At 44.7% G+C, this 26155-nt stretch overlaps 1 protein-coding gene across 2 annotated transcripts in view; it reads right to left on the reverse strand.

Annotated features, from left to right (window-relative positions):
- The window catches only part of Dtnbp1 (dystrobrevin binding protein 1), an 80542-nt gene extending 66102 nt beyond the window's left edge, over positions 1-14440 (reverse strand). Inside the window, exons 1-3 of one of the 2 annotated variants that reach the window (XM_021180049.1) lie at positions 14244-14440; positions 5819-5872; positions 4145-4195 (exon numbers count right to left, since the gene is read on the reverse strand). In XM_021180049.1, the coding sequence (XP_021035708.1) occupies positions 4145-4195; positions 5819-5872; positions 14244-14299 (161 nt within the window). In that variant the 5' untranslated portion in view covers positions 14300-14440. Of the gene's footprint in view, positions 1-4144; positions 4196-5818; positions 5873-13721; positions 14149-14243 lie in introns of those variants that run through there. The other variant, XM_021180050.2, reaches the window with a different exon arrangement.
- Between the last annotated feature and the right edge of the window lie 11715 nt (positions 14441-26155).

Below are 26155 nucleotides of genomic sequence, written 5' to 3' on the forward strand. Positions count from 1 at the left end.
ACCGGACCCAGGTTGCCAGGCTTATCCAGCAAGTACCTGATCAGCCATCTAGCCCTAAAAATGAAAAGGTTTAAGACACAATTTCTAAACACGATATTATCTATATGGCTGCTGAGAGAGAACTTGATTTTCCATTCTAACTAAAATTCTATCAAAATTATCTGCCCTTGCCAGCTGCAGCACTCGGGAGAGCAAGCCCTGGTGGAAGGGTCAAGGTGAGCCAGCCCAAGGACCAGAGCTCAAGCTTAGGAGAGCTGGCCCCACCATGTGTGAGGTGCTATGGGTTGGAAGGGGTGACGTCCTTCTCCCCTCCCCCCCTGCCTCAACACCTGTGGCAGGTAGTCGGGAGAGCTGGCTCCAAGGGCATGAGAGCAGAACAGCTCACTGGCTGTACCATCTCACGTGGGCAACACAGCAGAGCTGGCCCTGATGGAGGAGGTACCAGTGATCCAGCCCTGAAGGTGTGAGAGCAGAAGAGCTGACCCTCCCTCCTGCTGCTGCTGGGGTAGGTTGGCCTAGCCAGAGCTGTGCTTGAGAGCTCACCCTGGTGGTGTGGATAAAGGAAGGCCATCTTGATGACCAGCTCAGCCACCACCCCTGGCAAGATCCAGGGCTTTGTGTTGGCCCACTTCAAAATCTGTGTCATCTGTGAATGGCTGGGACACTCAAAAAGGGCCAGTCCTGCCGATCCAAAGCTGCAAGATCTCCATGACACAGGACAACAACAGGATAACTGAGAGGAGTCCCAGTGAGGATCCAATAACGATGGTGTCACCTCTAACCAGTCCAAGGACTCAATGCAATAAACATTAGCAAGTGAAGGTGTATGGACAGTTGGACATACTGTGAGACACACTGTGATGTAGTGCAGCTTCCACAATGAGGTGTTTTGTCTCCTTTTTTGTTTTGTTTGTTTTTTATTTTGGGGGGAAGGTTGCAAGGGTAAAGGCAGGTATGAGGAGACTGGATGGGGAGATGAGGAAGACTGGTGTGTATAATGTGAAACTCACAAAGAAGCAATAAAGTTAGAAAAAGTCATCTGAACAAACATACGTATTTCGTGAATTCTTGGTAGCTGTCTTCAAAGTCCCAGAGACACTGCCCTGTTGAATTTTGATAGGAAAGCCAATCTGATAATCCCATCAACTGTTACCAGTATCCACATGTAATGAAAAGCACTGTACAACATTACATAATTAATACAGCCCTACTGTCACTGCCAACTAACAAAAGGCTTGATGTTCTTTTCCTCTGGTGCATCTAACTGTAAGTATCAATTAGAATCAGCAAGTGTTTATTGAATGCCAGGCACCGTGAGGTACCGGAGTTGCCGAGATGAATTACGCTCTTCCACCTCTGCCGTGTCAGTAGTGAACACAGGGAACTTAACTGAATGTCTGCAATGTCTGCAGCGTAAAGAATGAGCACACTGACTTCAGATCCAAGACTCCATGGCAGGCCGACCATCACTTTCTCACCAGCAGAAAAGAGCAAATTAACCACTGCTTACCATTTAAACTCCTGACCCTGACCACCCTCATTTCCTTTCCACTAGCATTCACAGGCTTCTCTCCTTACTCTTCTGTATCACCCTCTCACACCAACGAAGTCTGTCACTTTTCTGCTGAAATGACACAGATTAACTGATGTCTTAGTTCCTCTTCTTGCTGCTACGATAATACATCTGACAACAGCAACTTTGTGGGCAAGAGGTTTATTTAGTTCCTAATTCCAGGTTACCGCGCACTACTCTGGGGAAGTGGAGACTGTAGGAGCAGAGAGTCACACTGCATCCACAGTCCAGCGCCAACAGCAGCCACACAGGAGGTACTCAGCTCATGCTCTTCACGCTCACAGAGCCTAAGATTCCCAGTCAGGTTCTCCACAGTGAGTATGCCTTCCCACACCAATTCACATAATCAAGACAAGGTCCCCACAGACATGCCCACGGGCAAACCTAATTTAGACAGTCCATCCTTGAGACTTCTTTCCCAGGTGACTTTTGGACCACTACACCTGACCATTTTCTTCTTCTTCTTCTTCTTCTTCTTCTTCTTCTTCTTCTTCTTCTTCTTCTTCTTCTTCTTCTTCTTCTTCTTCTTCTTTTTTTTTTTTTTTTTTTTTTTTTTTTTTTTTTTTTTTTTTTTTTTTGGTTTTTCAAGACAGGGTTTCTCTGTTTAGCTGAGTTCCTGGCTGTCCTGGCTGGAACTCACTCTGTAGACCAGGGTGGCCTTGAACTCAGAAATCTGCCTGCCTCTGCCTCCCAAGTGCTGGGATTAAAGGCGTGCGCCACCACGCCCAGCTCCGAAAGACTGATTCTTAAAACCCTGTAATACACTAGGGGGAGAGGTTAGTCACACCAGTGGCCACCTGTAAGGTCTGTATTGTCCGAATGGCATCAGGCAGGTCCATGAGGTTTATTAGCCAGCCAGTCTAGCCTACCTGGTAGGTTCCAGGCCAGGGACACCCTGTCTCAAAAAACAAAACAAAGCAAAACTAAAGGGTGGGCACCTGAGGGCCCTGACCTCCAAGAGTGCACACACACAAAGTTCTGACTGAGAGGACAAAGAGGACAGATGAAAGACCAGGCAGCACCAGGAGTCCACCTCCCTACCTCCACCCACTTGCACTGACACAAGGTGTACCCTGAAACCTGTCTGGCAGCTTGCTAACTGAGGGGAAGGTCTGGATGGAAACCCAGCTCAATTCGGTCTATCTGGTTTTATTAATGGAACAGCTGCCCATACCCAGGGGCTCCGGGGCCCGCTGCTGTGGCCAAGGACTTGTTCCTTGAAGCAGCTTATGCAGAGGGAGGACAGGTAGTAAGGAACTTGTCTGGCAGTTATCAGAGATTTGGTTACTAGTTACTGAGAGACACAGAGGAAGCCATACTGCACGCCCTTCACAGTCACGTCAGAGACGTTAAACACACTTAAAAGGCCAGCATCTGATTGCCCATCATTTCTTTCCCCTTTCATTATTTATTTTTTTAAAAATTGTCAGCCATTTAAAAGAGTAGAGTAAAATATTCAAGAGCAATCACATATATGGTGACCTTGCTGTGGTTGAAACAGGTTGGATGAAAACAGGCTGGGCACATAGCTCAGTGTTAGCTTGCCTAGCATAAGAATCTAGATGCTGTTTGAGGCCAGCCTCTTCTACACAGTTCAGAGCTATGCAGAGGGACCCTTTCTCTGGGAAAAAAGAGATATGACCTCGCATAGGCCCTTGCCACATTGGTACAGTATATCTCTCTAGATGGAGATGCTAACATACATGAAGTGGTTTCAATTGCTGGTTTCATCTGTACTACTTTAATGATGATAACAACACTGAGCATCTTTTTCATGTTCTTATCAGCCATCTGTGTATCTTCACTCAGAGATGTCTATTCCAATCTTCTGTTTCTTCGCTGGGCCACATTTTTATTGCTGAGTTATAGATGTTCTTTGCAATCTATACATGCTAGTCCTTCATCAATCAAACAATATACAAATATTTTCTTTTCCTGTGGGTTTTTGTTTAGCTTTCTTGATGGTGTTTTTTGTGAACAACAATAACAAGAAAATGCTTAATTTTCATTATGTTTATCCATTTTTCCCTCTTGTTGCTTAAGCTTTTGTTTCATGTCTAAAAACAGCTATTATCTTATTATTACCATGTCAATAGAAATGCTTTGAGAAATAAGTGGTGTAAAATTAAGATCATAGAGTACGTTCCTAAACAAAGCCACAAAGCCCTGGGCTTGATTTCCAGTACTAATAAATCAGACCTGGTGGCACATGCCTGTAATCCCAATACTCAGGAGGTGGAGGCAGAGGGATCAGGAAGTTCAAAGTGGTCATCTGCTACACAGAACACAACCCTACTCTGGGCTTTAAAACCCTGTCTTTAAAACAAACAAACAAATAAAAACAAACTGAGTTCTCTAATTTGGAGTCATCACAAGTAAAAACAATAGTGGTTACCTATCCAACCTCTGACGGCCTTTGTACTGAGCAGTGAATCAGAAGCCTCCAAGGAAGACAGCCAACAACTGCCAGTCATTACATTAGCATCACATTTAGGCATCTTAACTGTACAGCTGTAAAGTATTTCAACAAACATTAAAAGTACAACTCTTCTGTGAAGGAAAACACTGTACCTGCTAAGTAACTGCAGTCCAGCAGAGTACTTCGGTAAGCGTGGAGCAGTCCTGCCAAGAGAGACGCTGATTAGAGCTGCTGCAGAGCCATGGCTTTAAAGATCTGTTACACACAAGAATTCTGGCACTGCCAAGTATTATGTAAATCATTCGAAAGCCACTAATGAGGAGCTGGAGCAGTGGTTCGGCAGTTAAGAGCACTGACTGCTCTTCCAGAGGACCTGGGTTCAATTCCCAGCAACCACAAGGTGGCTCAACCATCTGTAATGGGATCCGATGCCCTCTTCTGGTGTGTGTGAAGACAGTGTACTCACATACATTAAATAAATAAATATTTTTTTTAAAAAGAGAGAGAGAGCGAGACCGTCTGTTCTTCCAGAGGACCTTGAGTTCAACTTCCAGCATCCACACGGCTGCTCACAACCATTTGTAACTCCAGTCCCAGGGGACCCAACACCCTCTGCTAGCCTCTATAGTAGACACTCTTGTGAGCAAAACATCTATATGCATAATTTTTTAAAAAGATTAAAGCCACTAATGAAGAGGCTCAAGCTGTTCTTGCAGAGGACTCATTCAGTTCTCAGGACCATAGCAAGCAGCTCACACTTGCTTGTAATACTAATTCTAAGGGATCCGGCAGCCTCTTCTGGACTCTGTGGGCACCTACATGCAAGTAGTACACATAAAGTTACGCCAGCAGGCATGCAAATAATGACAGGTATGCAGAATTTTATCAGAACCATAGAACCTGGCATGAATCCAAAGTGATGGCCCCTAGACTGTGAAGTAGCCGTTTGTCAGTGACTGTTATCTGAGGTTTTATGGGGTTGCTCCTTTGAAGGATTCTTAGAGCCTTCGCCATGCCTAGCAAATCAGGAAGTCTCCTCTGACTGAGAATAGTTTTAGGTGCTGGTTCCTTCAAGACAACCCTAGATCAGAGAAGAGATCTTGACTTGACTTGCTAAAAGTTCCTTTTATGCAACAATACAAGGCACTTCTGGGCAGCTGCCAGTATCCAGTCTTTGAGAGGACGATCCCTCCCTCTGCTGCTTAAGAAACCTAAACTCATGCCGCAGTGCCTCTCTTCCCAAGTAACCCAGGATACCAGCATACAATTCACTTAAACTTTTGGGAAAGTATATTACTTCAGAAGTGACACACTGCAACATAACAGTATTATTTTGTCAGGCAGATTGTCTCTTGCATATATTACATCTCTTCATATGTTAGATAAAGAATATAAATATGCTGGATCACAGCTCATTGTTTACAGCTGAAATTGAACTGGGTCATACACTTTCCACAATTCTAGTGTTCGCCTATAAAACCAGTAATCCATCTACAGGGATTCCCTTACCGAGCTGTTTCAGTATTAACTTGCTTTTCAGGAGTCCAGGGTTTGTGTTCTGATCTTAACACACTAATTATGAGCAGCAGTAATTACTGACTGTCCTAGGGTAAAAGGATTACAGTTCAGCTTTTCAATCACTTCACAAGTTTACTACGTAATTTCCATGTGTTACAATATTTACAAAGGATCAATATTTTTTTGTGTGGTCAGATGAACTCTGTGTTTTACAGACCCAAAGTCTATAAAACAAATTTCTTAGTCTTAACCGAACGTCATATGCAATCCAAGTCACACAACTAAAGCTTGTGGCGTGCGTGGCTCACCTGGGTTTGCCTTTCACTTTTGCTTCTCTTGACTTATCACTTAAAGTCTTCAGCCTAAGAAAGAAAGAAATATAAAATATACTTTTAACAAGCCAAGAGATTTTCAACCCTGTAGGGATTTTAGCCCAGGCCCTACCCCCAAAATTACAACGTTCAAAAGAATCAGCAATCTGTTTGCTACAGAAATAATTTGTACATTTTTCTAGCCAAGTTTAATTACATAAAGTCCTAGCTGTCCTGGAAGCAATAAAAATGTCCACAGGTAAAAGCCAAGGGGCTATTTTTAAAGCCATGTTCTACCATGCTCACTCCAACCTCAGAAAGGCATTAAGTTGTGACAATTTAGAGTTCCACTCAAGCAGGATTATGTTTACAGTTGAGTTCAGAAGATACTGCTAAGACAGTCTGCACATCATCTATCTATGTTGGTATCTCAAATATAGTTCTAGGGTTTTAATTTTTTAAATTTGAGTTTTCTGTCTAACCCATAAAAGACCCCCCCCCCCAAAAAAAACCCCAACTGATTTGGGATAAAAGGTAAAGAGAGATTATTACAGGGAATGGAAATAAAACGCTGTAAGATTCAGTAAGAGCATCCCCATGCGGCTCCTTAACAACCATCTGTTTCAAAAATTGGTCTTTAACCAAATGTAATATGTGGAACTTATGTGATCTGGATTTGGGTAAATCAGCTGTAAAAAGGCATTTCTAAAAAGCAAGGGAATCTGATTATGGACTAAGTAACTGATAACATCAATGAATCAGTGCTAATTTGGTTAGTCATGACTGTGGTAGCACATTTATGTAACATCTGAGCTAATGAATGCATCGCCGCATGAGGGGTACAGCACATCTGTAGGACTGACCGTGACAGGAAAGAGAAGCCAACCCCTGCAGACTGATGAGAAGTACATACAAAGGTTCCATCACTACTTTATTTTTATGTGTGTATGAAGCTCCCATCAAAAGGACATAGAAGTGCATGATCATGATCTCAGCCATAGGGGAAACTGAGGGAGGATGAGTAAGTGGTCAAGAACAGCCTGAGATCTTGTCTTGAAATTTTTTTCTAACAATAGAAAGTCTTTAAATAATCTTTTCTCATCATACATTCTAAAGACCTACCAATGTGCCAAACTTTAGAATAAAATCCAAGGGGACAAGAAAAAGTTTATCAAAGAAAAAGATGAGGGCTTACAACTGTTGGCATTCCTTCTAAGCTTCACCCAACAGTTACCAGGCTGTGACCAGGTAGACCAGGCTTGATATAAAAGGGGCTGTTTGGCCCCATCTTACTCTCTTACTCTCTCTGCCTTTTTCTCTCTCACTCTTTTCTCCTTCTCTCCCCTTCTGCCTCCCCACTTCTCTCTCCACTTGTTCCTGGCTGGCCTCTCCTCTTCTTCTTCCTCCTGGCTAGCTTCTCCTCCTCTTCCTCTTCTTACCCCCTCACCTCTCTCTCTCCTCCCTTCTTAACTGTGCTTCCAATGTGCTAACTAAACTTATGTGGCTGGTACCTGGGGGATGGAGGGGGGGAGCATGAGCCTGCAGAGGCACCCCTCCCACCTCACTCACTATACCTGCAGAGGCACCCCTCCCACCTCACTCACTATACCTGCAGAGGCACCCCTCCCACCTCACTCACTATACCTGGCTCTACAAAACGTATCCTGACTCTTTTTTTTTTTTATAAAACACAACAACTACTCTTTCTTTCTTTCTTTCTTTCTTTCTTTACATTCATCTTTATTTGTCTGTTTTTTAAAGACACGTTCTCACTGTGTATGTCTCCCTGGCTCTCCTGGAACTTACTAGACCAGACTGGCCTCAAACTTACAAAGATCCACATACCTCTGCTGCCTGAGTGCTAGGATTAAAGGCATGCACCACCATACCTGGCTCTAATAGTCTTATTTTTAATAAGAATATATATATATACACACACACACACATTTTTCCTCTTAAGGAAAAAAAAAATGACAAGCAGTTCCTTTCTAAGAACGCTCTTGAGACTGGGAAGAGCACGGGAAGTAGTCCAGCATCTCCACACGGAACAACTTACAAATTCTATACAAATTCTGAGCTATAAACCAACACAGTCTACTTCATATTACCCAATGTCACAGACACTGGGAAGAAAACACTTATTCAGGTGAACTCCCAAGTCTCTTTGAATATAAAATACTAGTATTTTATCCAACCATACAGTTTTGCCAACAATTAAGTAAAAATTCTAATATGATTTGGGGGCAATCTGAGAAAATACAGGCCTAACTCAAATGAAAAGTATGATTATTACTTGATAAAAACAAAAGCTTATCACTAACAAGAACGTTGAAAAGTAGGACTGAGACAGCTTACTTTGCAGAACTCCATCAGGACAACCTTGAGTTCAGATCCCCAGAATCCTGTCAAAGCCAGGACAGCATCTGTAATGCCTGCACTCAGGAGCAGGGGCAGGCAGCTCTCCGGAGCTCAGAGGCTAACCAGCCTGGTGGAGCTCATGGGCCCCAGGCTCAAGCACAGACCCTACCTCAAAAACCAAAACAAAGTGGAAAGTGATTTAGACAAACAAACAACCCAGCATGGCCTCTAGTCTCCATAAGCACTCATATACACTCACACAAACACAGACTCACTAACCACACACACAATGAAAAGCTATGCATATTACTGAGCCAGGGTGAAAAGCCATAGAGGCCCCCAGTGTGTCAGTTCCTATGGATGGGTTTCCCACCCTGTTCTCAGTCTTCTCTCCAAACCACACGCTCTCAGGACGGTGTGCAAGAATACTAACACAGGGACTTTCCTACTAAATAAATTAACGCATACTTTCCAGTTCGAAGCACTAAACCTCAAATTTGTTGTAAGTGCTCAGTAAATATATTTTTTAAGGCTCCAGACATGTTAGTTTGACACCAGCACATTTATCTCTTCAAGTTCTAAAGACACTAGAAAACAGGGTTCTTACTGTGAAATGGAAGTAATTTCAAAAACTGTTGTAAAAAGAGGAAGAGACTTTTGTGGAGCACTACAGTGAACTACAGTGACAATCAGATCTGCTAGCTGGCTCGGCTGCACAGGCCTGCATGGACAGCATTTCACTCGTGAGCCCATCGACTGCTACCTTGTCTACAGTAGCAGAGGGGATGATGGTTGCTTTGAAAAGCTGCAAAGTTAGCATCTTTGGTCATAAGATGCAATTATTTAACCACATTCACCTTCTGTCATTCCACCTTTAAATTCCACAAATCAAAATCAAATCTGTTATACTTTTACATCTCTCGCTTATTCTGTGTGTGGCACAAAGAGAGAGAGACAGAGAGAGACAGAGAGACCGAGTCAGACACGAGACACACACACACACACACACACACACACACACACAGGGGTGACTCTCAAGGAAAAACCATCACACTTAAAAGTGTATATGACCCTTTAAGCTCTGCAGTCTGAGAGATTCACACCAAAGTGAAGTGGCACATACTGAGAAAAGGAAAAAAGGTTCAAACCACCTTTGCCCTAACACATCCCAAACACACTGCTTCCGTTCTGACCCGTCTCCTGAGGGTATCTTCAGTTTCCGATAGCTTCTTGGATGTCCAGATCATGAAATCACTGTCAACTGGCCCCGCTCCCTCAAGACTTTTCATATTCCTTTATGTTAGTATCCACCATCCTGCATGTAGAAACAAAACTAACCTTCACAATGTCGACATCCTTCATCTCACTGCTAACAGCTCAACCACCACCTGCCATGGCCTGTCCTCTTCTAAGTCTGCCAGACTCACCATCTCCTGCCTGGCCCACACTTACCAGCGTAACTTCTGTTCCCCATCCCTAACAGCAAACACAGAAACGCATGGAGGCCTATCCCTCATTCTGTCAGCACAGCAGCTATGACAGTCTAGATAGTCTACCTACTGCCACTAGGATGGAAGATGCCCTGGCTTCCTAGGTTGTCTGTGCTGTAGGGCCAAAATAGGGCCTAACACAAAGCAAGCACAGGACATAGTTGATAGATTAAACAAAGCATGAGAAACTATTTCCAGGTTCTGAACTTCCTTTCCAGCTATTCCTCCTATAAGAGCTTCCACTTCTCCAATGCCCTCACTGAAACCTATCAGTCCATCCTTATCCTCAAGGCGCACTGTAGAAGCCTTCAGTGGGTTTACCCAAATCATGTACTTGTGCTGACACCAGCACATCACTGGTCTTTTAATAGTCAGTTTTTCGTGACGCCCAGGGCAGAGACTGCATCTGTAACTCTGATAGCTGAGATTCATCTGCATTTCTTCATATATATGTCTTCATATATACTCTGCAAACAGGAGCAAATGTCCTCTCATACATTTTTAAAGCGCCTATGACATAAAAAGGGCATGTTGCACATATATAAATGCGCGTACATGTTCACACATAAAACAAACGAATCTAAAAAATAAAAATTAAACTGGAATGCAAAAGAGGAAGGCACCCGGTACTAACTATTGTCTCTATATATACGGTACATGCACCTGCACACACATACACACACACTTCACTTACACATACTACTTAAATAGAGGGAGGGAAGGAGGGTAGTGGATCAGCTTCGGGAGTAACTTAGTTTCAGACTGCCTGCCTACCACAGGTCCTGGGTTCCATTCTCAGAACCTAGGAAATAAGGAGTTGAAATCCTAGAAAAGTCAACATCGCAAGCAAAGCTTTGCCTACAGACCACACTAAATTAAATTCTTAGATACTTTTTGAGCAACTTAAACCTATGGAAGAGAAGAAAAGAACAAAGATATTGGACAGGAAGAGAATGGGGGCAGTGGTGCCCTTGGAAGCATGACAAACAGCAAGCAGAAGCATCTACTATATAAGCCATAAACCTCCAGGGAATCTGTGGTCCAGTTCCTCAGAGGGTTTCATATCCTAATACCTATGCGTTTGTTCATAGCTGCTCAAAAGTTAAAAAGAAAATCAAAAACCATTAAAAAAAATGTACTTTCAGAGGTTTCCCACAGAAGCAATCCAGTCTCTCAAGAAAAGAACAGAGGGACAGAGAGATGGCTCAGCCGTTAAAGCAGAGACTGCTCTTCCAGAGGTCCTGAGTTCAGTTCCCAGAAACCACAAGGTGGCTTACAACCTTATGTAATGGGATAGATGCCCTCTTCTGGTGTGTCTGAAAACAGCTATAGTTAACTTATATACATAAAATGAATAAATAAATCCCTAAAATAGCTCCTTAGAACCAAGTCAAATGAAAACAGAACTCAGGAAAAAGAACTCTACATGAGACCCAGAGCCACTGTCCTCCAGTACCAAGGCTTTTGGGTCCCCCTGCTTAGAGGGAAAGAACATACTATAATCACAACACTACGTCTGTGCTGGTGCTGGAACCACAGATAAAAGTTTAAGAGGAAAGGCCACAAGGGGTGCGGGATGGTGCTTATCAGTGAAGACTCGCCTGGCAGGTGTGAGGCACTGGATTCTATTCCTGGCACTGAAAAAAAAAGAAAAGAGGCTAGAAACCCAAGGACAACCTAGAGTCCTCCAGACGATCTATATAGAATCTCTATCTAGTCTGTAACAATTATCACTGTACATTGCACTTCCCATTACATCTGAATGGAATGTAGACATTGTGGCCTCTTGTAGCTTCCTCCCCTTGGGGAAACATTTTCCTGTCCCTAGGGTCCCAATGACAAACCAAGACAGAATACTCAAAGTTCTCTCTGGGGAACCATTGAGTTTATTGAGCTTCCTTACAGAGCACAGGTGAGGTGTGGGTAAGTCTCCCCAATAGGCCACACCTGGAAAGCCTTTACCCTGGAGGGATGCGGCCTCCCACGTGGTGACAGGAGTGGAGCTCTCTCTGGAGGCTGAGCACAACTACATCTGCACTGAATACAGCAGGCGGGGCAGGGAGCGGCTGGATACTCAGGTGAGGTCCTACAGTCAGCCGGGCCAGCTGGCATCAGGCTTCCACACTTGGGAAGCGGCTGAATTCCACAAGATGACAGTTTCCTGAGAGTCACGGAGGACAGCAGATGAACATGGTTTACTCACTGAGGTGTCCAGTAAAACAGCCCAATTTTGGGGAAGGAGATAGAGAAATGTCTCAGCAGTTAAGAAGAAGACCTGTTCTTCCAAAGATTCAAGTTTGGTTCCCAGCAACCACAGGGCAGCTCACAACTGTCTGTCACTCCAGTACCAGGGGATCCCATGTCCTCATCTCTCTCTGTGGGCACCTGCACATACATAATATACATACACAGAGACACACATACACATGGAGAAGAGAAATTAAAAAGGGAATTTGCCTGGAGTTAAGGCTCCTGCAACATAAAATTTTCAGAAGCGTAAATGAGCATAAAATCTGAGAGACACGGCTTCAGATAGCTCTTAGGAGCAAGGCGACTCACATCAAACTCAGAGCAACTTGAGCAGAGGACACTTGCTCTACCTACCAAGGGTCCTGCAGGGACACCAGGTTCACTCTGATGGCCTTGGGAGGTGACTGCCAGGGCTCAGTTTACAACAGAAACAGGTACTCGGCTTCTGTGCTTAGCTTCTTAGCCAAGGCCAAAGTGGTCAAGTATGTAAAACAGACTAGGTAAGCCCTCAGGCAGGAACATGGGAGGGCTAGAAAGATGAATTCTGTTGTGGTTGTTTTGTTGTTCCCTCAATAAAGAATGTGGAGGAAACCGAGGTCCTCAGCAGTTGGAGCAATTCACTGGCAGACACACACAGCTTGAAGACTGCTACATTCCCTTCAGGGGAACAGGATGCCGGTGCAGAGTCTGCTGACCGTCAGCTAAGTAACCTACAGAGAACAACATTTTCTCAGGATGTTGTCTAACTGAGCTGGCCCCAGGCTATGACATCGATTTCCAAGGGGTCCTAACTGCAGCTCCTCAGCTTCTGTCCCTAACTAAACTCTGAACCTTTTAAGCTATCTCTGAAGAAGGCGTGGAGCTGTACAATCCAGAATCCACACTCCTAAATTAACATCAAGCCCAGGGGTGACTTCTGAGACACACATGTGGTCTACACTCCTAGCAACTACCAAAAGGGACTGCAGAGACACCCAAGAATTCCTTGAAGGAGTAACAGAAGGGTATTCAAGTGGGTGTTAGTCAAGGCCACTCTAGTGCTACAAGCAGGCTATTACAACAATAGACCAAAGTTTTTAAAGTTTACACTTAAAACCAGAAGTTACTCTTCCTAAACCTGTATTTTTTTAAAAAATGCAACCATGAAAAAAACACTCATCACTGAATAATTCCTTAGGCACCTATAATCGATATTGACAAGACCACAAAACTAAAATCATCAATAATGTTTTATATACATTGGACGCCTTCAAGTATCTGACAGTTTGTTACTATTCAACAGGCAAACGGTATAAGCAGTTTTTTGTTTCACGAGATAGGAGATGGGCTGTCATTTTTCCCATTAATTATTAAAGTATAGCATTATGACAAAGGTGCCCTCACATTAGGAACACTCGCCAAACTTATGACAGACCAGCAGGGTGGGGAATGGTGGTGGATGCCTGAAATCACATTGCGTTGGGGGCAGCTGAAGCAAGACTGTTCCCACCAGTTCAAGTCCGATCTAGGCTCCCGTAGCGTGAGGCGCTGTCTCAAAACAAAAACCTGAACAAACCAGAGGGATGGCAGATTCTTTACAACGTGACTTTTTGTAAAGCAATAAAAGGAATTATAAACGAAAAGCCATACAAACAGTGCTTCCTGCCTATTTAACACAGCCACTAATAGTCCCACTAAACTGCGAGATAAGCACCATCACTACTATCTTGCAGTACAGTAAGCAGAGACAAGAGACCAGGTAACCCGCAGTCAGGTTAAGAGGTAAAATCCTACAATAGTGCTTTAGGCAGCCTGGTACCCACTCAAGTTCCCCGACTTTGTAGCACATCCAGCTTAACCCAAGCTCAGAGAGGGCGAGAGCCAGGAGATTGCAAAAGGTTCCCGGGGACGTCCAAAGTTTAGGCAACTCCGAGTGTGAACAGCTCCGCTCCAGTTCCGTCCCTCTGGGCCCAGCTCCTCCATCACGGTGTTAAACCAGGGTAAAGGCAGAGAAGGCCGGAGAAGGGGTAGTCAAGGATCGGGCCGAATGGCCCGGTGTCCCCGCTGAAAGAGGAGGGGAAGGCGGGGGCCGGGTGAGTCCTGCCCCGGGGTAGGCCGGCGGGCGCCCAGAGCGGAGGACACAGCCTCTCACGTGATCATCCTGCCCCGTCAAGCAGAGCTGCCCCGCGACAGGGCAGGAGGGCATCCCTCCCGCTGCGACCAAAGTGACTCGGTGCCGCCGCCGGGACGCTGGGAAGTTCGTTGTCTCCGCGCGCCGACCGGACGGCAGCCCCGCGCCCACGCGCGGTGGGGGGAGCCCTTTCGGCCGCCCACCGCGTACTCACCCGGAGGTGAAATCCTGCTGTACGCTCAGCAGCCGCTCGCGCAGGGTCTCCAGCATCGCGTCCCCTCCCTCAGGCCTCGCGCCGCCGCGCCCTCGGACGCCGTCGGGCGCCCCCCGCCCCGCGCGCCGGCTGCTCTCACTTCACCGCGCCGCCACCGCCACCACTGCCGCCGCCGCAGCCGCCCGGGCCGCCGCGCCTTCCGCGTCCCCGCCCCCCTCCGCGCGCCCGGCCGGCGCAGCCGCAGTGCGGCGCTCAGGGGAGGCTCGCGCGGCGTCGAGGGGCGGGGCCTTCGCGAGCGCGCTCGCCCGCTCTGCAGACAGGGCGGGAAGCCGGCCTTCTCCAAGGTTATGACTGCTTCTTGGAAGGATGATTTCAGGCCCCTGCGCCCTTTAGTTGAAGGGTTGGCTTTCGAGGGTCAGAAGAGCGCTGCGGGAATCTCCTGTGTGGCTGCGCCTCCCTATAACAACACTGCGCTGGTCCTCCGTATTGGGGTTTGTCGGTGATGATCACCTGTCTCCAAACCCTTACTTTGCCCACTCTAGATCTTTGACTGACCCCGTCAAATTTCTGTGCCCTTCATCTCTCCATGTTGCCAAAGCCGTGTTTCCCCTCCTCTGCCCCCTTGTGGGGGTGGAACTCGGTTTCTTGCATACCAAGGATCTCCCACTGAGCCAACCCTTTTTATTCTGTGCAGTCAATCTTTTCTCAACCTTTCAGTTATCCTCAGAGCAGTTGCTCATCTTTTTTCTTCCTTTCATCCCTTCTGTCCCAAAACTACGTGCACAGACTCCTCCTCCTCTCTATGCACTTTCCCTGGACTAGTCTAGCCGGCATCTATTGTAGGGTACTCCTCTGTTTTTGCTTGCCCCCTTTCCTTTCAGTTGTTTCACCGCGTGTCCCCGGGACATCTCAAGCATCCTTTGTGGCATACTAGACAAGCACTCTGGCAGTGGGTGACATCCCCAGCCCTTCCACGTGGAAAAGGGGATTAAAACACCCCAAGCCTTTTCTACCCAGGAGAGACGACTACTGAGCTAGGAAGTTGAATATTTAGTCATGCTTTTTTTTTTTCCCTTGAGTGCAGACATGAGAGGATTCATTTTGCTTTAAGACTGGCTACCAGGGTGACATCCTCTTTTTTAAATGACAAGATGGTCAAGGTTATAAGAGGTTCAGTATCGGGAGCTCAGCTTCTCTATCAATATTAGTCATGTGTTTCATTAGCTGTATCAAAATAGAATCGAGGAGTTAGCTTCCTGCTAGGGTTTGCACGTAAATTGTTTCTACCGGTTTATATGCTTGAACTCTCGGTTGTGTGAGAAATATGGACCCTCACTTCATAATAAGAGCCCCGTAGACTCGGAGTAGTGAAAGTGTGGCAATTCATTTTTGCCACTTGGCAAAGCCAGGCACCAGCCCAGAATGGCGGGCCCACTGAGCATCGAGAACAGCTTTTGCAACCCCAATGCAGGGCCCTTTCCCCCTTTAGTCTTTGTTTGAATAACCAGGAGGATCCAGTCTTGTGCATCGCCTGGGTTCCATCTTTCTCCCCTAAGCTTTTCATCTCCTTTGCTGCTTATATTTGTCTATTTTCAACAAAGACCGTGTCTGTGTTCATCTCTGCACCTCACATTCCGTTTATTTTAACGTTGACCAGCCACGTGACCTTAGCACATCTGCAGGTCCTTAGGCAAGCTGTGCTGTTAGTAATTTTCTACTCTAACCTCTTTTGTTGAGTTGAGAGGGTAACAGCAGGCATGTAGTGTTTTCTGTTCATTTCTAAATGAGCATCAAAGCACTTTTCAAAACAAACCATTATATTATTATTATTATTATTATTATTAATTTCTTACAGGTGCCAGCTTAGAGAGCTGATTTGGGAAGTTGTAAAATCTCTAGGAGACTGTGTCATTTTGGGGAGGCTCTCTTGCCTTATAGCTCTGGCCCATTTCTTGTCTCTCCCGGCTTCCTGGTGGCGTGAGGTGTTTCAGCTGCACACTCCTGCCATGGACTCTCTTGTGTCTTCTCTCTCCTGATGGACTGTACCCTTTTAAACCGTGAGCCAAAATAAATCTTTCTTCCCTTACGTTGCTTCTGCTCAAGTATCTAGTCCCGTAATGAGAAAGAAATGGCTAGCACATCGCTTTGCCCCCCCCCCCCTTTATCTCATTTCTGAGTTGGTTCAGTTAAGAATGGGCCATGCTGCCTGTTTGAGTGCTTTTCTATGCAGAATAGCACCTGCTATTTTCTATTCTGCATAGAAAAGCACCTGCTGCAAAGTGAGTGACCACAGGTAACATGATAGCCAGCCAATTCGGGGAAACACAGATAAGATACTAGGAGCTACTAAATCTATTTTTATTTAATTCAATTGAATTAGTCTACAATAAGTTATGGATTTACTGAGGTAATTCTAAGTAAGGAATTTTAACATAACATCAAAACATACAAAGAATAGTTTCAAGTTATTGAGAAAAAAACACCACAGCTTCACAAATTCAGACCAATTATTTCTCTGTTGACTGCCACTGTTTATTTGCATTTTGGGTTGTATTTCACGGTGCTTAATGAGCTCTCTTAACCAGGTTTAATACATGTGAAAACATTTAAAGTGAGAATTTATATTTTAAAAAGTTTTTTTCCAAATATTTATTTATTATTAGACATAAGTACATCGTAGCTGTCTTCAGACGCACCAGGAGAGGGCACCCGATCTCATTAGAGATACTTGTGAGCCATGTGGTTGCTGCGATTTGAACTCAGGACCTTTGGAAGAGCAGTCAGTGCTCTTACCCGCTGAGCCATCTCAGCCCCAAAATGAAGTTTTAAAAAATGAAATTAGGGGCTGGTGAGATGGCTCAGTGGGTAAGAGCACCCAACTGCTCCTCCAAAGGTCCAGAGTTCAAATCCCAGCAACCACATGGTGGCTCACAAACATCCGCAACGAGACCTGGCACCCTCTTCTGAAGTGTCTGAAGACAGCTACAGTGTACTTACATATAATAAATAAATAAATCTTTAAAAAAAAAAAAAGAACTCAACAAAATCCCTTTAAAAAAAATGAAATTAGATGGTTTGGCAAGATGGCTCAGTGGAGTGGATAGAGGCACACTTTCTACCAATCCTAATTCTCCAGGATTCACGTGGCGGCAAAAGACTCCCAAATGTTGTCCTCTAACACCCACGCGCACACGCACACGCACGCACAATAAATAAATACATGTTTTGAAAGGTAATTAGAGAGAAACTGACCACCATTGCACACAATGAGGATGAGCAAAGGCATGGGACAGAAGCATGTGACGTGATATGTTGAAAATGTGAATAGTAATCACCAGAAAGAAGATGCAATGGCAAATGAAAAAGCTCTACAGTTAAAGGGGAGGCAGTATGAATACTGGAGGCTCTTGGCCTAGGGTTGATGCCGGGATTGTCTGAGAGTTGATTTAAGAGTTCATTACCTCAGTGCAGGGAGAGCACTGGTGGTGAGACATTGTGTTATGAATCACAGCTGCTGAGAAGTCCCCTATGGCAGCATTCCCGAAACCAACATCAGCATCCCTTGGCGATTTGTTAGAGATGCAACCTCTTAGGGTCCCACCCAAACCCACTAAGTCAGAAGATGAGTAATAATAAATGCCTGCATGGTTCCTCTCTGTGCCCCTGGGAGAAGCACTTTTTGACATTCACAGAGGAAAAAAAAAAAAAGAAAGAAAGAAATCCTGTTGCAACAAACTTTCACTGCAGACAAAGTGATCCATGAGGGTTTAGAGGAGTGGATTCCCACTAAAGAGCAAACCCAGAAGATTCAGCACCACATCATTGTCGGAGGTCTCTCTCTCTCTCTCTCTTTTGTTTTTCGAGACAGGGTTTCTCTGTATAGCCCTGGCTGTTTTGGAACTCACTCTATAGACCAGGCTGGCCTCGAACTCAGAAATCTGCCTGCCTCTGCCTCCCGAGTGCTGGGATTAAAGGCACGCGCCACCACGCCCGGCGTCGGAGGTCTCTTAATGAGAGGCAGCATGATCATTTAAATGCCAGGACCTAACTTAGATTTATAAATGTATAAATACTTGGGTGCCGCTGAGTTTGAAGATGCCGGAACCATCCACGTAGAAGAGGCCCATGTTTCTAAGAAGCCATGAGTACCTCTGATCCTACTGAAGACAAAGCTGGCAAGGTGACTTTGATAAAGAAAGCAGAGGCAGGGCTTACCCTAGGGAGGCAGAAAAGGAAAGTCTGCCCCATGGGGCAAAGGCCAAGCTGCAGCTGAGGAACGTGAGAGAAAGGAGTTGGAAAGGGGAAGTGAGGTCTCAGATGACAGTCAGCAGACCCAGAGTGGCTTCCTGTACTACAAAGTTGGAAGTGCCAAACTGGGAAGAATAGCAGAAGACACCTCACGTCCTTTTTTTTTTTTTTTTTTTTTAATTGCAGAAACAATTTCTCCCCCCTTTTTTTTTGTTGTTAAGATTTATTTATTTATTATATGTAAGTACACTGTAGCTGTCTTCAGACACTCCAGAAGAGGGAGTCAGATCTCATTACAGATGGTTGTGAGCCACCATGTGGTTGCTGGGATTTGAACTCTGGACCTTCGGAAGAGCAGTCGGGTGCTCTTACCCACTGAGCCATCTCACCAACCCACCTCATGTCCTTCTATATGTACATCAAATATCATCCCATGATGAGAGAAGCTAATCAGACACGTGGCCTTGCTGTTTTGCTTAGAAAGCAAAAAAAGAAAAAAAGAAAAAAAAGAAAAAAGATGCTGTACCATGCGTTAAGGGAAGAAGCCACTGTTTCTGTTAATGTGTGTGTGAATCTACATTATCTGTAAAATATTCACAAATAACCAAGTGACTCCATTCATCAAAGTAGATGGACCTGCATGATTAACGGAGACCATTTCTCTGATCTTACAAACAAATCATTTTCCCTTCTAAGAAGTAGACCACAGAAATGACATCTTCTGATCTACTGTAGTGTAGAAATGTCCTCACATGGGAGAACGTAATAATAGGCCAGAAACACTTGTATAAGGTTTAGGCCAGGGGCTGGAGAAAGGGCTCAGTGGTTGAGAGCTCTTGCTACTTCTACAGAGGACTGCTGCTCATTTCCAATACTGGCAGAACAGATAACAAACTTCTGCATCAACTGGAGTTCCCAGTTGCAGCGCCCTCTTCTGGCCTCTGTAGGCACTAGGCATACATGCAGTGCACATACAAACATTCAGGTAAGATACTCATACACATAAAATGAAAATAAATCTTAAAAAGTAAACATAGTGAGACCCGTTTTATTTTATTTTTTTAAGTTTTTAAATAGAATTAGTAGCATGAAAACTTGAGGCAATCATTACAGATAGTGAAGTTTCAGCTTTATATGGGAAAAGGAGGAAAAGCTTTAATAATTGATAATTATTAATGAAAATAACTGATAATTATAATTGGCAATTTTCAATTATTTGGAGCTGTACCTTCAAATAATGTGGGAGACATTAAATTCCCATTCTCTGACTGAAGCCCAAGAGCATTTGATTTAACTGCAACGTCTCCACACCGTGTGAGAGATTCTCTGTGATTTTAAGATGTAGTTAGGGCTCGTGGGAACTAAAAGGGGCCTAGGGGGAAAGAGGCGGGAGGGAGGATAGCCCACATCCGGCCAGAGTTCCACCTATGCTCTGGGCAGGCAGATGCGGGAAGGCTGCCAGACGCTTTCCACTCAGCCCTGGGTGGACATCCAAGCCTCTGACCCACTCACTAGGGGGTGGACAAGGGGCAGCCCCTGGAACTAAAAGGGGCCCCCGGGTTACACCCTGTAGCCCCAGGGTTATGGGAGAGAGGGCATAGGGAAGAGAGGTTCCCACACAGGCGAGAGTCTGCGCAGCTGAACAGAGACAGCCTATGGTTTTAGAGCTTTATTGTAGAAATGCAGGGGGAAAGAGAGAAGGGGGAGAGAGAGAGAGAAGGCTAGAGAATAAGAGGAAGAGAGAGGAGAGGAGAAGACAGAGAGAGTAGTGAGAGGGTGAGAATGAGGAGTAAGAGAGCAAGGAGGGGCCAAACAGCCCCCTTTAAAGTATGCTGCTATCTTTTCTGTTGCTAGGTAACTAAGGAGTAGTTTAGCCTGAAGGTCAGAAGCTTGGGATGTTGCCTACATGACTTCTAGTCATGCTTCTCTTGTGGGGGCTTAGGGGGGCGGTAACTTAGGAGCCAGAGTTCCAGGAGACATGAGAGACCTCCTTCTGTCCCATGAAGGTAAATTACCACCACCGGGTCCCGGGGTTCGTCATCTCAGCTCGACTGGAGACCAGCCTGGCTGTGCTTAGCCCAGTGCCCCATAAGGGCTGGGAACCACTGAACCAGTGCGGGGCCCTTTCCCGTCTGCAAAGGAGGAAACAGTTTTTCATGCAGCAGAAGCCTTTACCTTGGATTCCATGGCTCTTTTTCCGATTTCTGACATCTGTTTATACCTGGGCATGGAAGTCTACACATAATAAATGTCTTAATACACCAGTTTTACATGGTAGTAAAAAGCTCTGTGGAGTATGTGGAATGGTTGATTCCTTATCCCCACCCCCACCCCCCACCCCCCGGATCTAATTACTGTACACTTGAGACCCTAATGAACCACCAGTCTGGAAGAGCGATTAGCTTGTCAGCGAAGGCCCTTCAATTAATCTCAATGTTGTAAAATGTGGAGATGTGGAAGAAGGAACCGCGCCCATGTAAGTTTACAACCTTCTACATCTCTACTTCCAAGGACTCCAGCGCCCTCTTCTGGGCACTGCATGAAAGCACTAGGCATGTATGCAGTGTATACACAGATATGCAGGCAAAATACACACAGAACACAAATAAATCTCAAAAGCAAGCATAGTGAGACCGGTTTGCGTTTTACATTTTAATTTTTTTAAAATAGAGTTAGCACACACCTTTACTGCCTCCTCACCCTACCTGGAAGGCTGCGGGGGATGGGGGTGGGGCAAGGAAACCTCGGCTGGAAAAGATGAAGTTTTCCACTTTGAAGTTGAATCTGAGGCGTGGGTGGGTTAGAGGTGAGCCCTAAGTAAGAAAGTGAACAAAGACAGATTTGCCCATCACATTGGTCAAACTCGACTGTCTAACTTCTTTAGTAGCAGACAGTTGTTCACCCCGGAATTTCTACCAGCCTGGCTTTCTCAAACGTAGAGGCCACTGCAGGAAGACACCCAGCATGTTGGGTCACTTTTATGGCATCCAGCATAGGACTGCATTAGTTTTCTGTTGCAAGAAAATGCCGAACAAAAGCAACGTATGGAAGAAAGGAAAGGAAGGGAGGGAAGAAAGAAAGGTGGAATTTATTTTAGCTCAGCCCTTTAAGGAGACAGTCCATTGTGGTAGGAAAGTCATGGGGACGGAGCACAAAGGCAGGAGCTTGAGTCAGGTCACACTGCATCTTCAGTCAGGATGGATGCTGGTGCTTAGTTTGCTGTCTCATTTTTATGCAATCCAGGCCCCCAGCCTGTGGAATGGCCCTGCCCACAGTTCAGGTGGCTCTTCCTACCTCAGTTAACCTAATCTAAATAACGCAGAGCCTTGTCTTCTAGATAACTCTAAATCCCGTTGCCTTGACAACACTACCCATCATGAGACCAAGGTCTCAGACACAGCTCACGAATGTCATAGCCACCATAGAAATGTCCTTCCCATAGCAGCCATCTTCAAGAAAACAGTCCCATCAGTATAAAGCATCCCAGATAGGTCCAGATGGTCAAATTAGGTCAACTGAAGAAAGAGATCCACAAAGGACCTCGCCTTGGTGGAAGGGAAAGGACAGAGTGTGAGATAAGACAGGTAAGATTTGAATAGGTCACCCGAGCCCACAGTACAGTGTAAATTCTACTAGGAAAGATCCACTTAGATCCCAAATGAAGACCCTATTAACGAGAAATGTATGTGTACATAAAGAAAGGTCCAAGTCACCAAAGGTGACCTCATTGGGAACACAAGGCAGTCCCAGCACGGATCTACCAATTTTAGCACAAAACAGCCAGCACCCGTGACAGCTTTAACTGCATCAGTTTTGACTGCAGCCAAGAGAGAATCAGACAATCTCACACTTTTTTCAAAAAATGTATTGAGGAAGAAGAATCCCTTAGGAGGATAGAAAATCACTGGTAATGATGAATAGGAGAATAACTTGAGTAATAACTTTATACCACGTTCCCAGGCTGTTGAAGCAGGATTTACTGGCATCTTATAGTTTTGCCATGAGGGGTAGGTTAAATCAGAACCACCACACTGTTTTCCCTTTGCCTGGACTGCTGTGGGAGACAGCCTGGGAAATACAGGTTACAGTGACTCTTTCCTCAGACAGCCTGGGAAATACAGGTTACAGTGACTCTTTCCTCTTTTAGAAATGCCTTGTCACTAGGTGTGGTGCACATTTAATTCCAGTGCTCAGGAGGCAAAGGCAATCCGTCTTCTGTGATGAGAGTTCAAGGCCAGCTTGCTCTACATAGGATAGTGCAGGACAGGACAGGCAGGGCTACACAGTGCCTGTGTTAAAGAAAGAAAAAAAAAAGGAAGGAAGGAAAAGAAATAAGCTCTGTCATCTTGAAGAAAAAAGATCTTGTCCTATTAATAGGGAACATCCATATAAAATTTTTATAATACCTTGTGAAGTTTCACTATTGTGGCTCTAAATGAGACCTAAGAGCTTGGTTCATGGGCCAAACATTCTGCGATCCCTCCTCTCTCTTCCCTGTAATTTTTAATGCTTTTTTTTTTCCCCATGACATTGTAGATTGCAGACAGGTGCATTCTGCCTAAACATCATGATGTGTTTTGAGCGGGAAGAGAATTTATACTCTTTCACATCCATAATTAAAGGTAACCTCTGATGTGAAATCTCAAATAATTTGCCCTAAAGATAGCTAAGGGCTGAATGAGAGTGGAGGCAAAGGTTAGTGTCGGCTATGGCTTCACATATCAGAAAGCCAAATGCCAAAGAACTCCCTTTGCTCGACCTAGCTTTGCCCTCTCTCCTACCCTGCAGGGTCTGCATTGGTCATATAGAGGCTTCCTCTAATCAACATGAACCCATATTAATATTCATGAGGCCGGGAAAGCTCAGTGGAGAATTAATTACCCTTAACAATGTTTTTCTTTCAAAATTGGCTGATTTTCTTTGGGAAATATGACATGATATGATTTTGTGGGGAGTTATTATTTTTGGAAACAAAACCAAATACTAATTATAGGCTTACTGCCAACAGACCCAATGCAACCTGCTGCACCTACTTCTTGTGGAAATGTTTCAATGATTCGGGCTAAATATATCCTGGTAAATGAAACCTTAAGTTCCCATGATTAAAATAGCGCTTCAAATCCTTTTCTCTCCTTTAGCAAAATTGAAACACACATGCATATTATTTAAGGAAACATGAAGAACTGAGTTGCAATAAAATGCCCTGCCAAGGCATTCAGTAGATATTATAATTTAGACGTTGTTAAGGTAAGTGGTATGGGCTTTACAAGATTTTAATAAGGGCTGGAGAGACAGCTCAACAGTTAAGAGCACTTGCTTCTCCTCCACAGGACCAGAGCTCTACTCTCAATACACACATACATCTGTTCACAATCGCCTGTGATTCCAAGAGACACTATGCCCTCTTCTGACCTCCTCAGGTGCCCCTACACATGTGCTGTACACATACATACAAACACACATACAAACACACACACATACAAACACACACACACTATCTTTTTAAAAAAATTTATTATCACATGCAGAGATTTCAGTTCTATTTCTAGCAGTAAAGTTATTTATTTCCTGGTTGACATGAAGGGCATGGTTCTTAGGGGAGAACTTTCGTTTATCAGTTCATTTTGGCACTGGTAGAGGCAGGCTGGAGACAGAGTGTGTCTTAGTTAGGGTTTTAGTGCTGTGAGCAGACACCATGATCAAGGCAACTCTTATAAGGACAGCATTTCATTGGGGCTGGCTTACAGGTTCAGAGGTTCAGTTCATTATCATCAAGGTGGGAGCGTGGCAGCATCCAGGCAGGCCTGGTGCAGGAGGAGCTGAGAGTTCCACATCTTCATCTAAAAGCTGATAAGAGAAGACTGGTTCCCACAAGGCTAGGAGGAGGGTCTTAAAGCCCACACCCACAGTGACACACCTCCTCCAACAAGGTCACACCTACTCCAACAAGGCCAGACCTCCTAATAGTGCCACTCCCTGGGCCGAGCATATTCAAACCACCACACAGCCCATGATGCCCCCTCAAGAGGCACAAGATGTTCTTTTCAGAGACCACGGGTTAATGCCCGATCCTTTGCTGTAGAAATGAACTTTAGGACAAGCTAGTAGACTTGACATTTATTAAAAAGTGAGTTTCAATCTAGATTTAAGCAGAGGAGTTAGTAGAGAGGTGCCTGGGGAAGACAAGAGAGTGAATTGAAGCGTCTCAAGGGAAAGCCACACTTCACTGTCTTTACCATAGCCGTAAGAAGGATTTGGATGGGTCTGGAAGGATTGTTAAGGAGTGTAATGAGATCATAGTGTGGTTTCGGAAGACTACTGACTTGTGATAAGAAACACCTCAGAGAGAAAGAAAACCCTGTAAGTTGAGTCAGGATATTTTAACTATCCCAAAAAAAGCTAACAGTCTTGTCTGTGAGGTTCTCAGAAACTATCTGGGAAAAACAACTAAGTCGTATACACTCAGGCCTTCTGCATGGTTTGCTGCTATTTTAACATTCTTATTTAAATACCTCTGTATACAAGAGATATCGTCTCTATGTCGGCAGCCTTTACAGGCAATATTAGTAATTGTGCAGGAATTCTTGACTCCTAGCTGCGAGAGGCCTCGACTAGACTCCAGACTGAGGGGCTTCGCTTTCTCTTGTCACCGTGTCTCTTCTCTTCCCTCCTTCCCTCCTGCCTCAATTTGAGTAGAATAAATGCCTGTGGGGAATTCTACTACCAGTAGCCAGCTAGACATTAAACCACATACGTCATTAACTAAGTAAGTCACCCTAAGAGCAGATGGGGGTCCCAAGGTACATTTGCCTGGAGCTGACATGTGGGAACTGGACATACATACATCTCAGCAGCGTTGAGCTGCCTGGAGCTCAGGGGTAAGACACCATGTGGGAATGAACAGGCGTGTGACCCCTCTTACTTATAAATGAGAACATTCTGCCGGGTGCATAGACAGCAGAGGCCAGGATGAACTCTACTGTCAAAATCCCCAGGGTTTTCAATTAAGGTGCTGAATGTTCAGCATTAGAGACTGGGCATTTCTAGGGTCTCCATCTGCAAAGCTGCTGTGATCTGGGGTTTACGTTCCAAGAGCCATTTCACTTTCCTGATGAATCCTAACTTCAATGATTACCCACATAAATGATTTAAGATCCATATAACACCACCTAGCTATATCCTCAATGGTGATAGCTTTGATAAGTTAATAAGAAGAAAAACGCAAGCAATCAGATAACCGAAAGAGGCAAGCAGTTTCTTTTTCTTGCTTAGTTTCTGAGACAGGAGCTCATGTAGCCTTGTCTGGCCTAGAATGTACAATGTAGCTGCAGCTAACCTTGAACTTCTGACCGTCTGGCTTCTACCTCTCAAATGCTGGGATGATGGGAACATACCAGGTATATTTAGCTCAGCTTCATTTTCTTTTCTCATATTATAGTTTTGTCAAGGGCATGATTTGAAACTAGTAAGTGTTATGCAGGTTTTCAGGCGTGTGTGCGTATGTATGTATGTATGTATGTATATATGTATGTATGTATATATGTATGTACATATGTATGTATGTATATATGTATGTATATATGTATGTATGTATATATGTATGTATATATGTATGTATGTATATATGTATGTATATATGTATGTATGTATATATGTATGTATGT

Source organism: Mus caroli, chromosome 13, assembly GCF_900094665.2.
Source record: "Mus caroli chromosome 13, CAROLI_EIJ_v1.1, whole genome shotgun sequence".
NCBI lineage: Eukaryota > Metazoa > Chordata > Mammalia > Rodentia > Muridae > Mus > Mus caroli.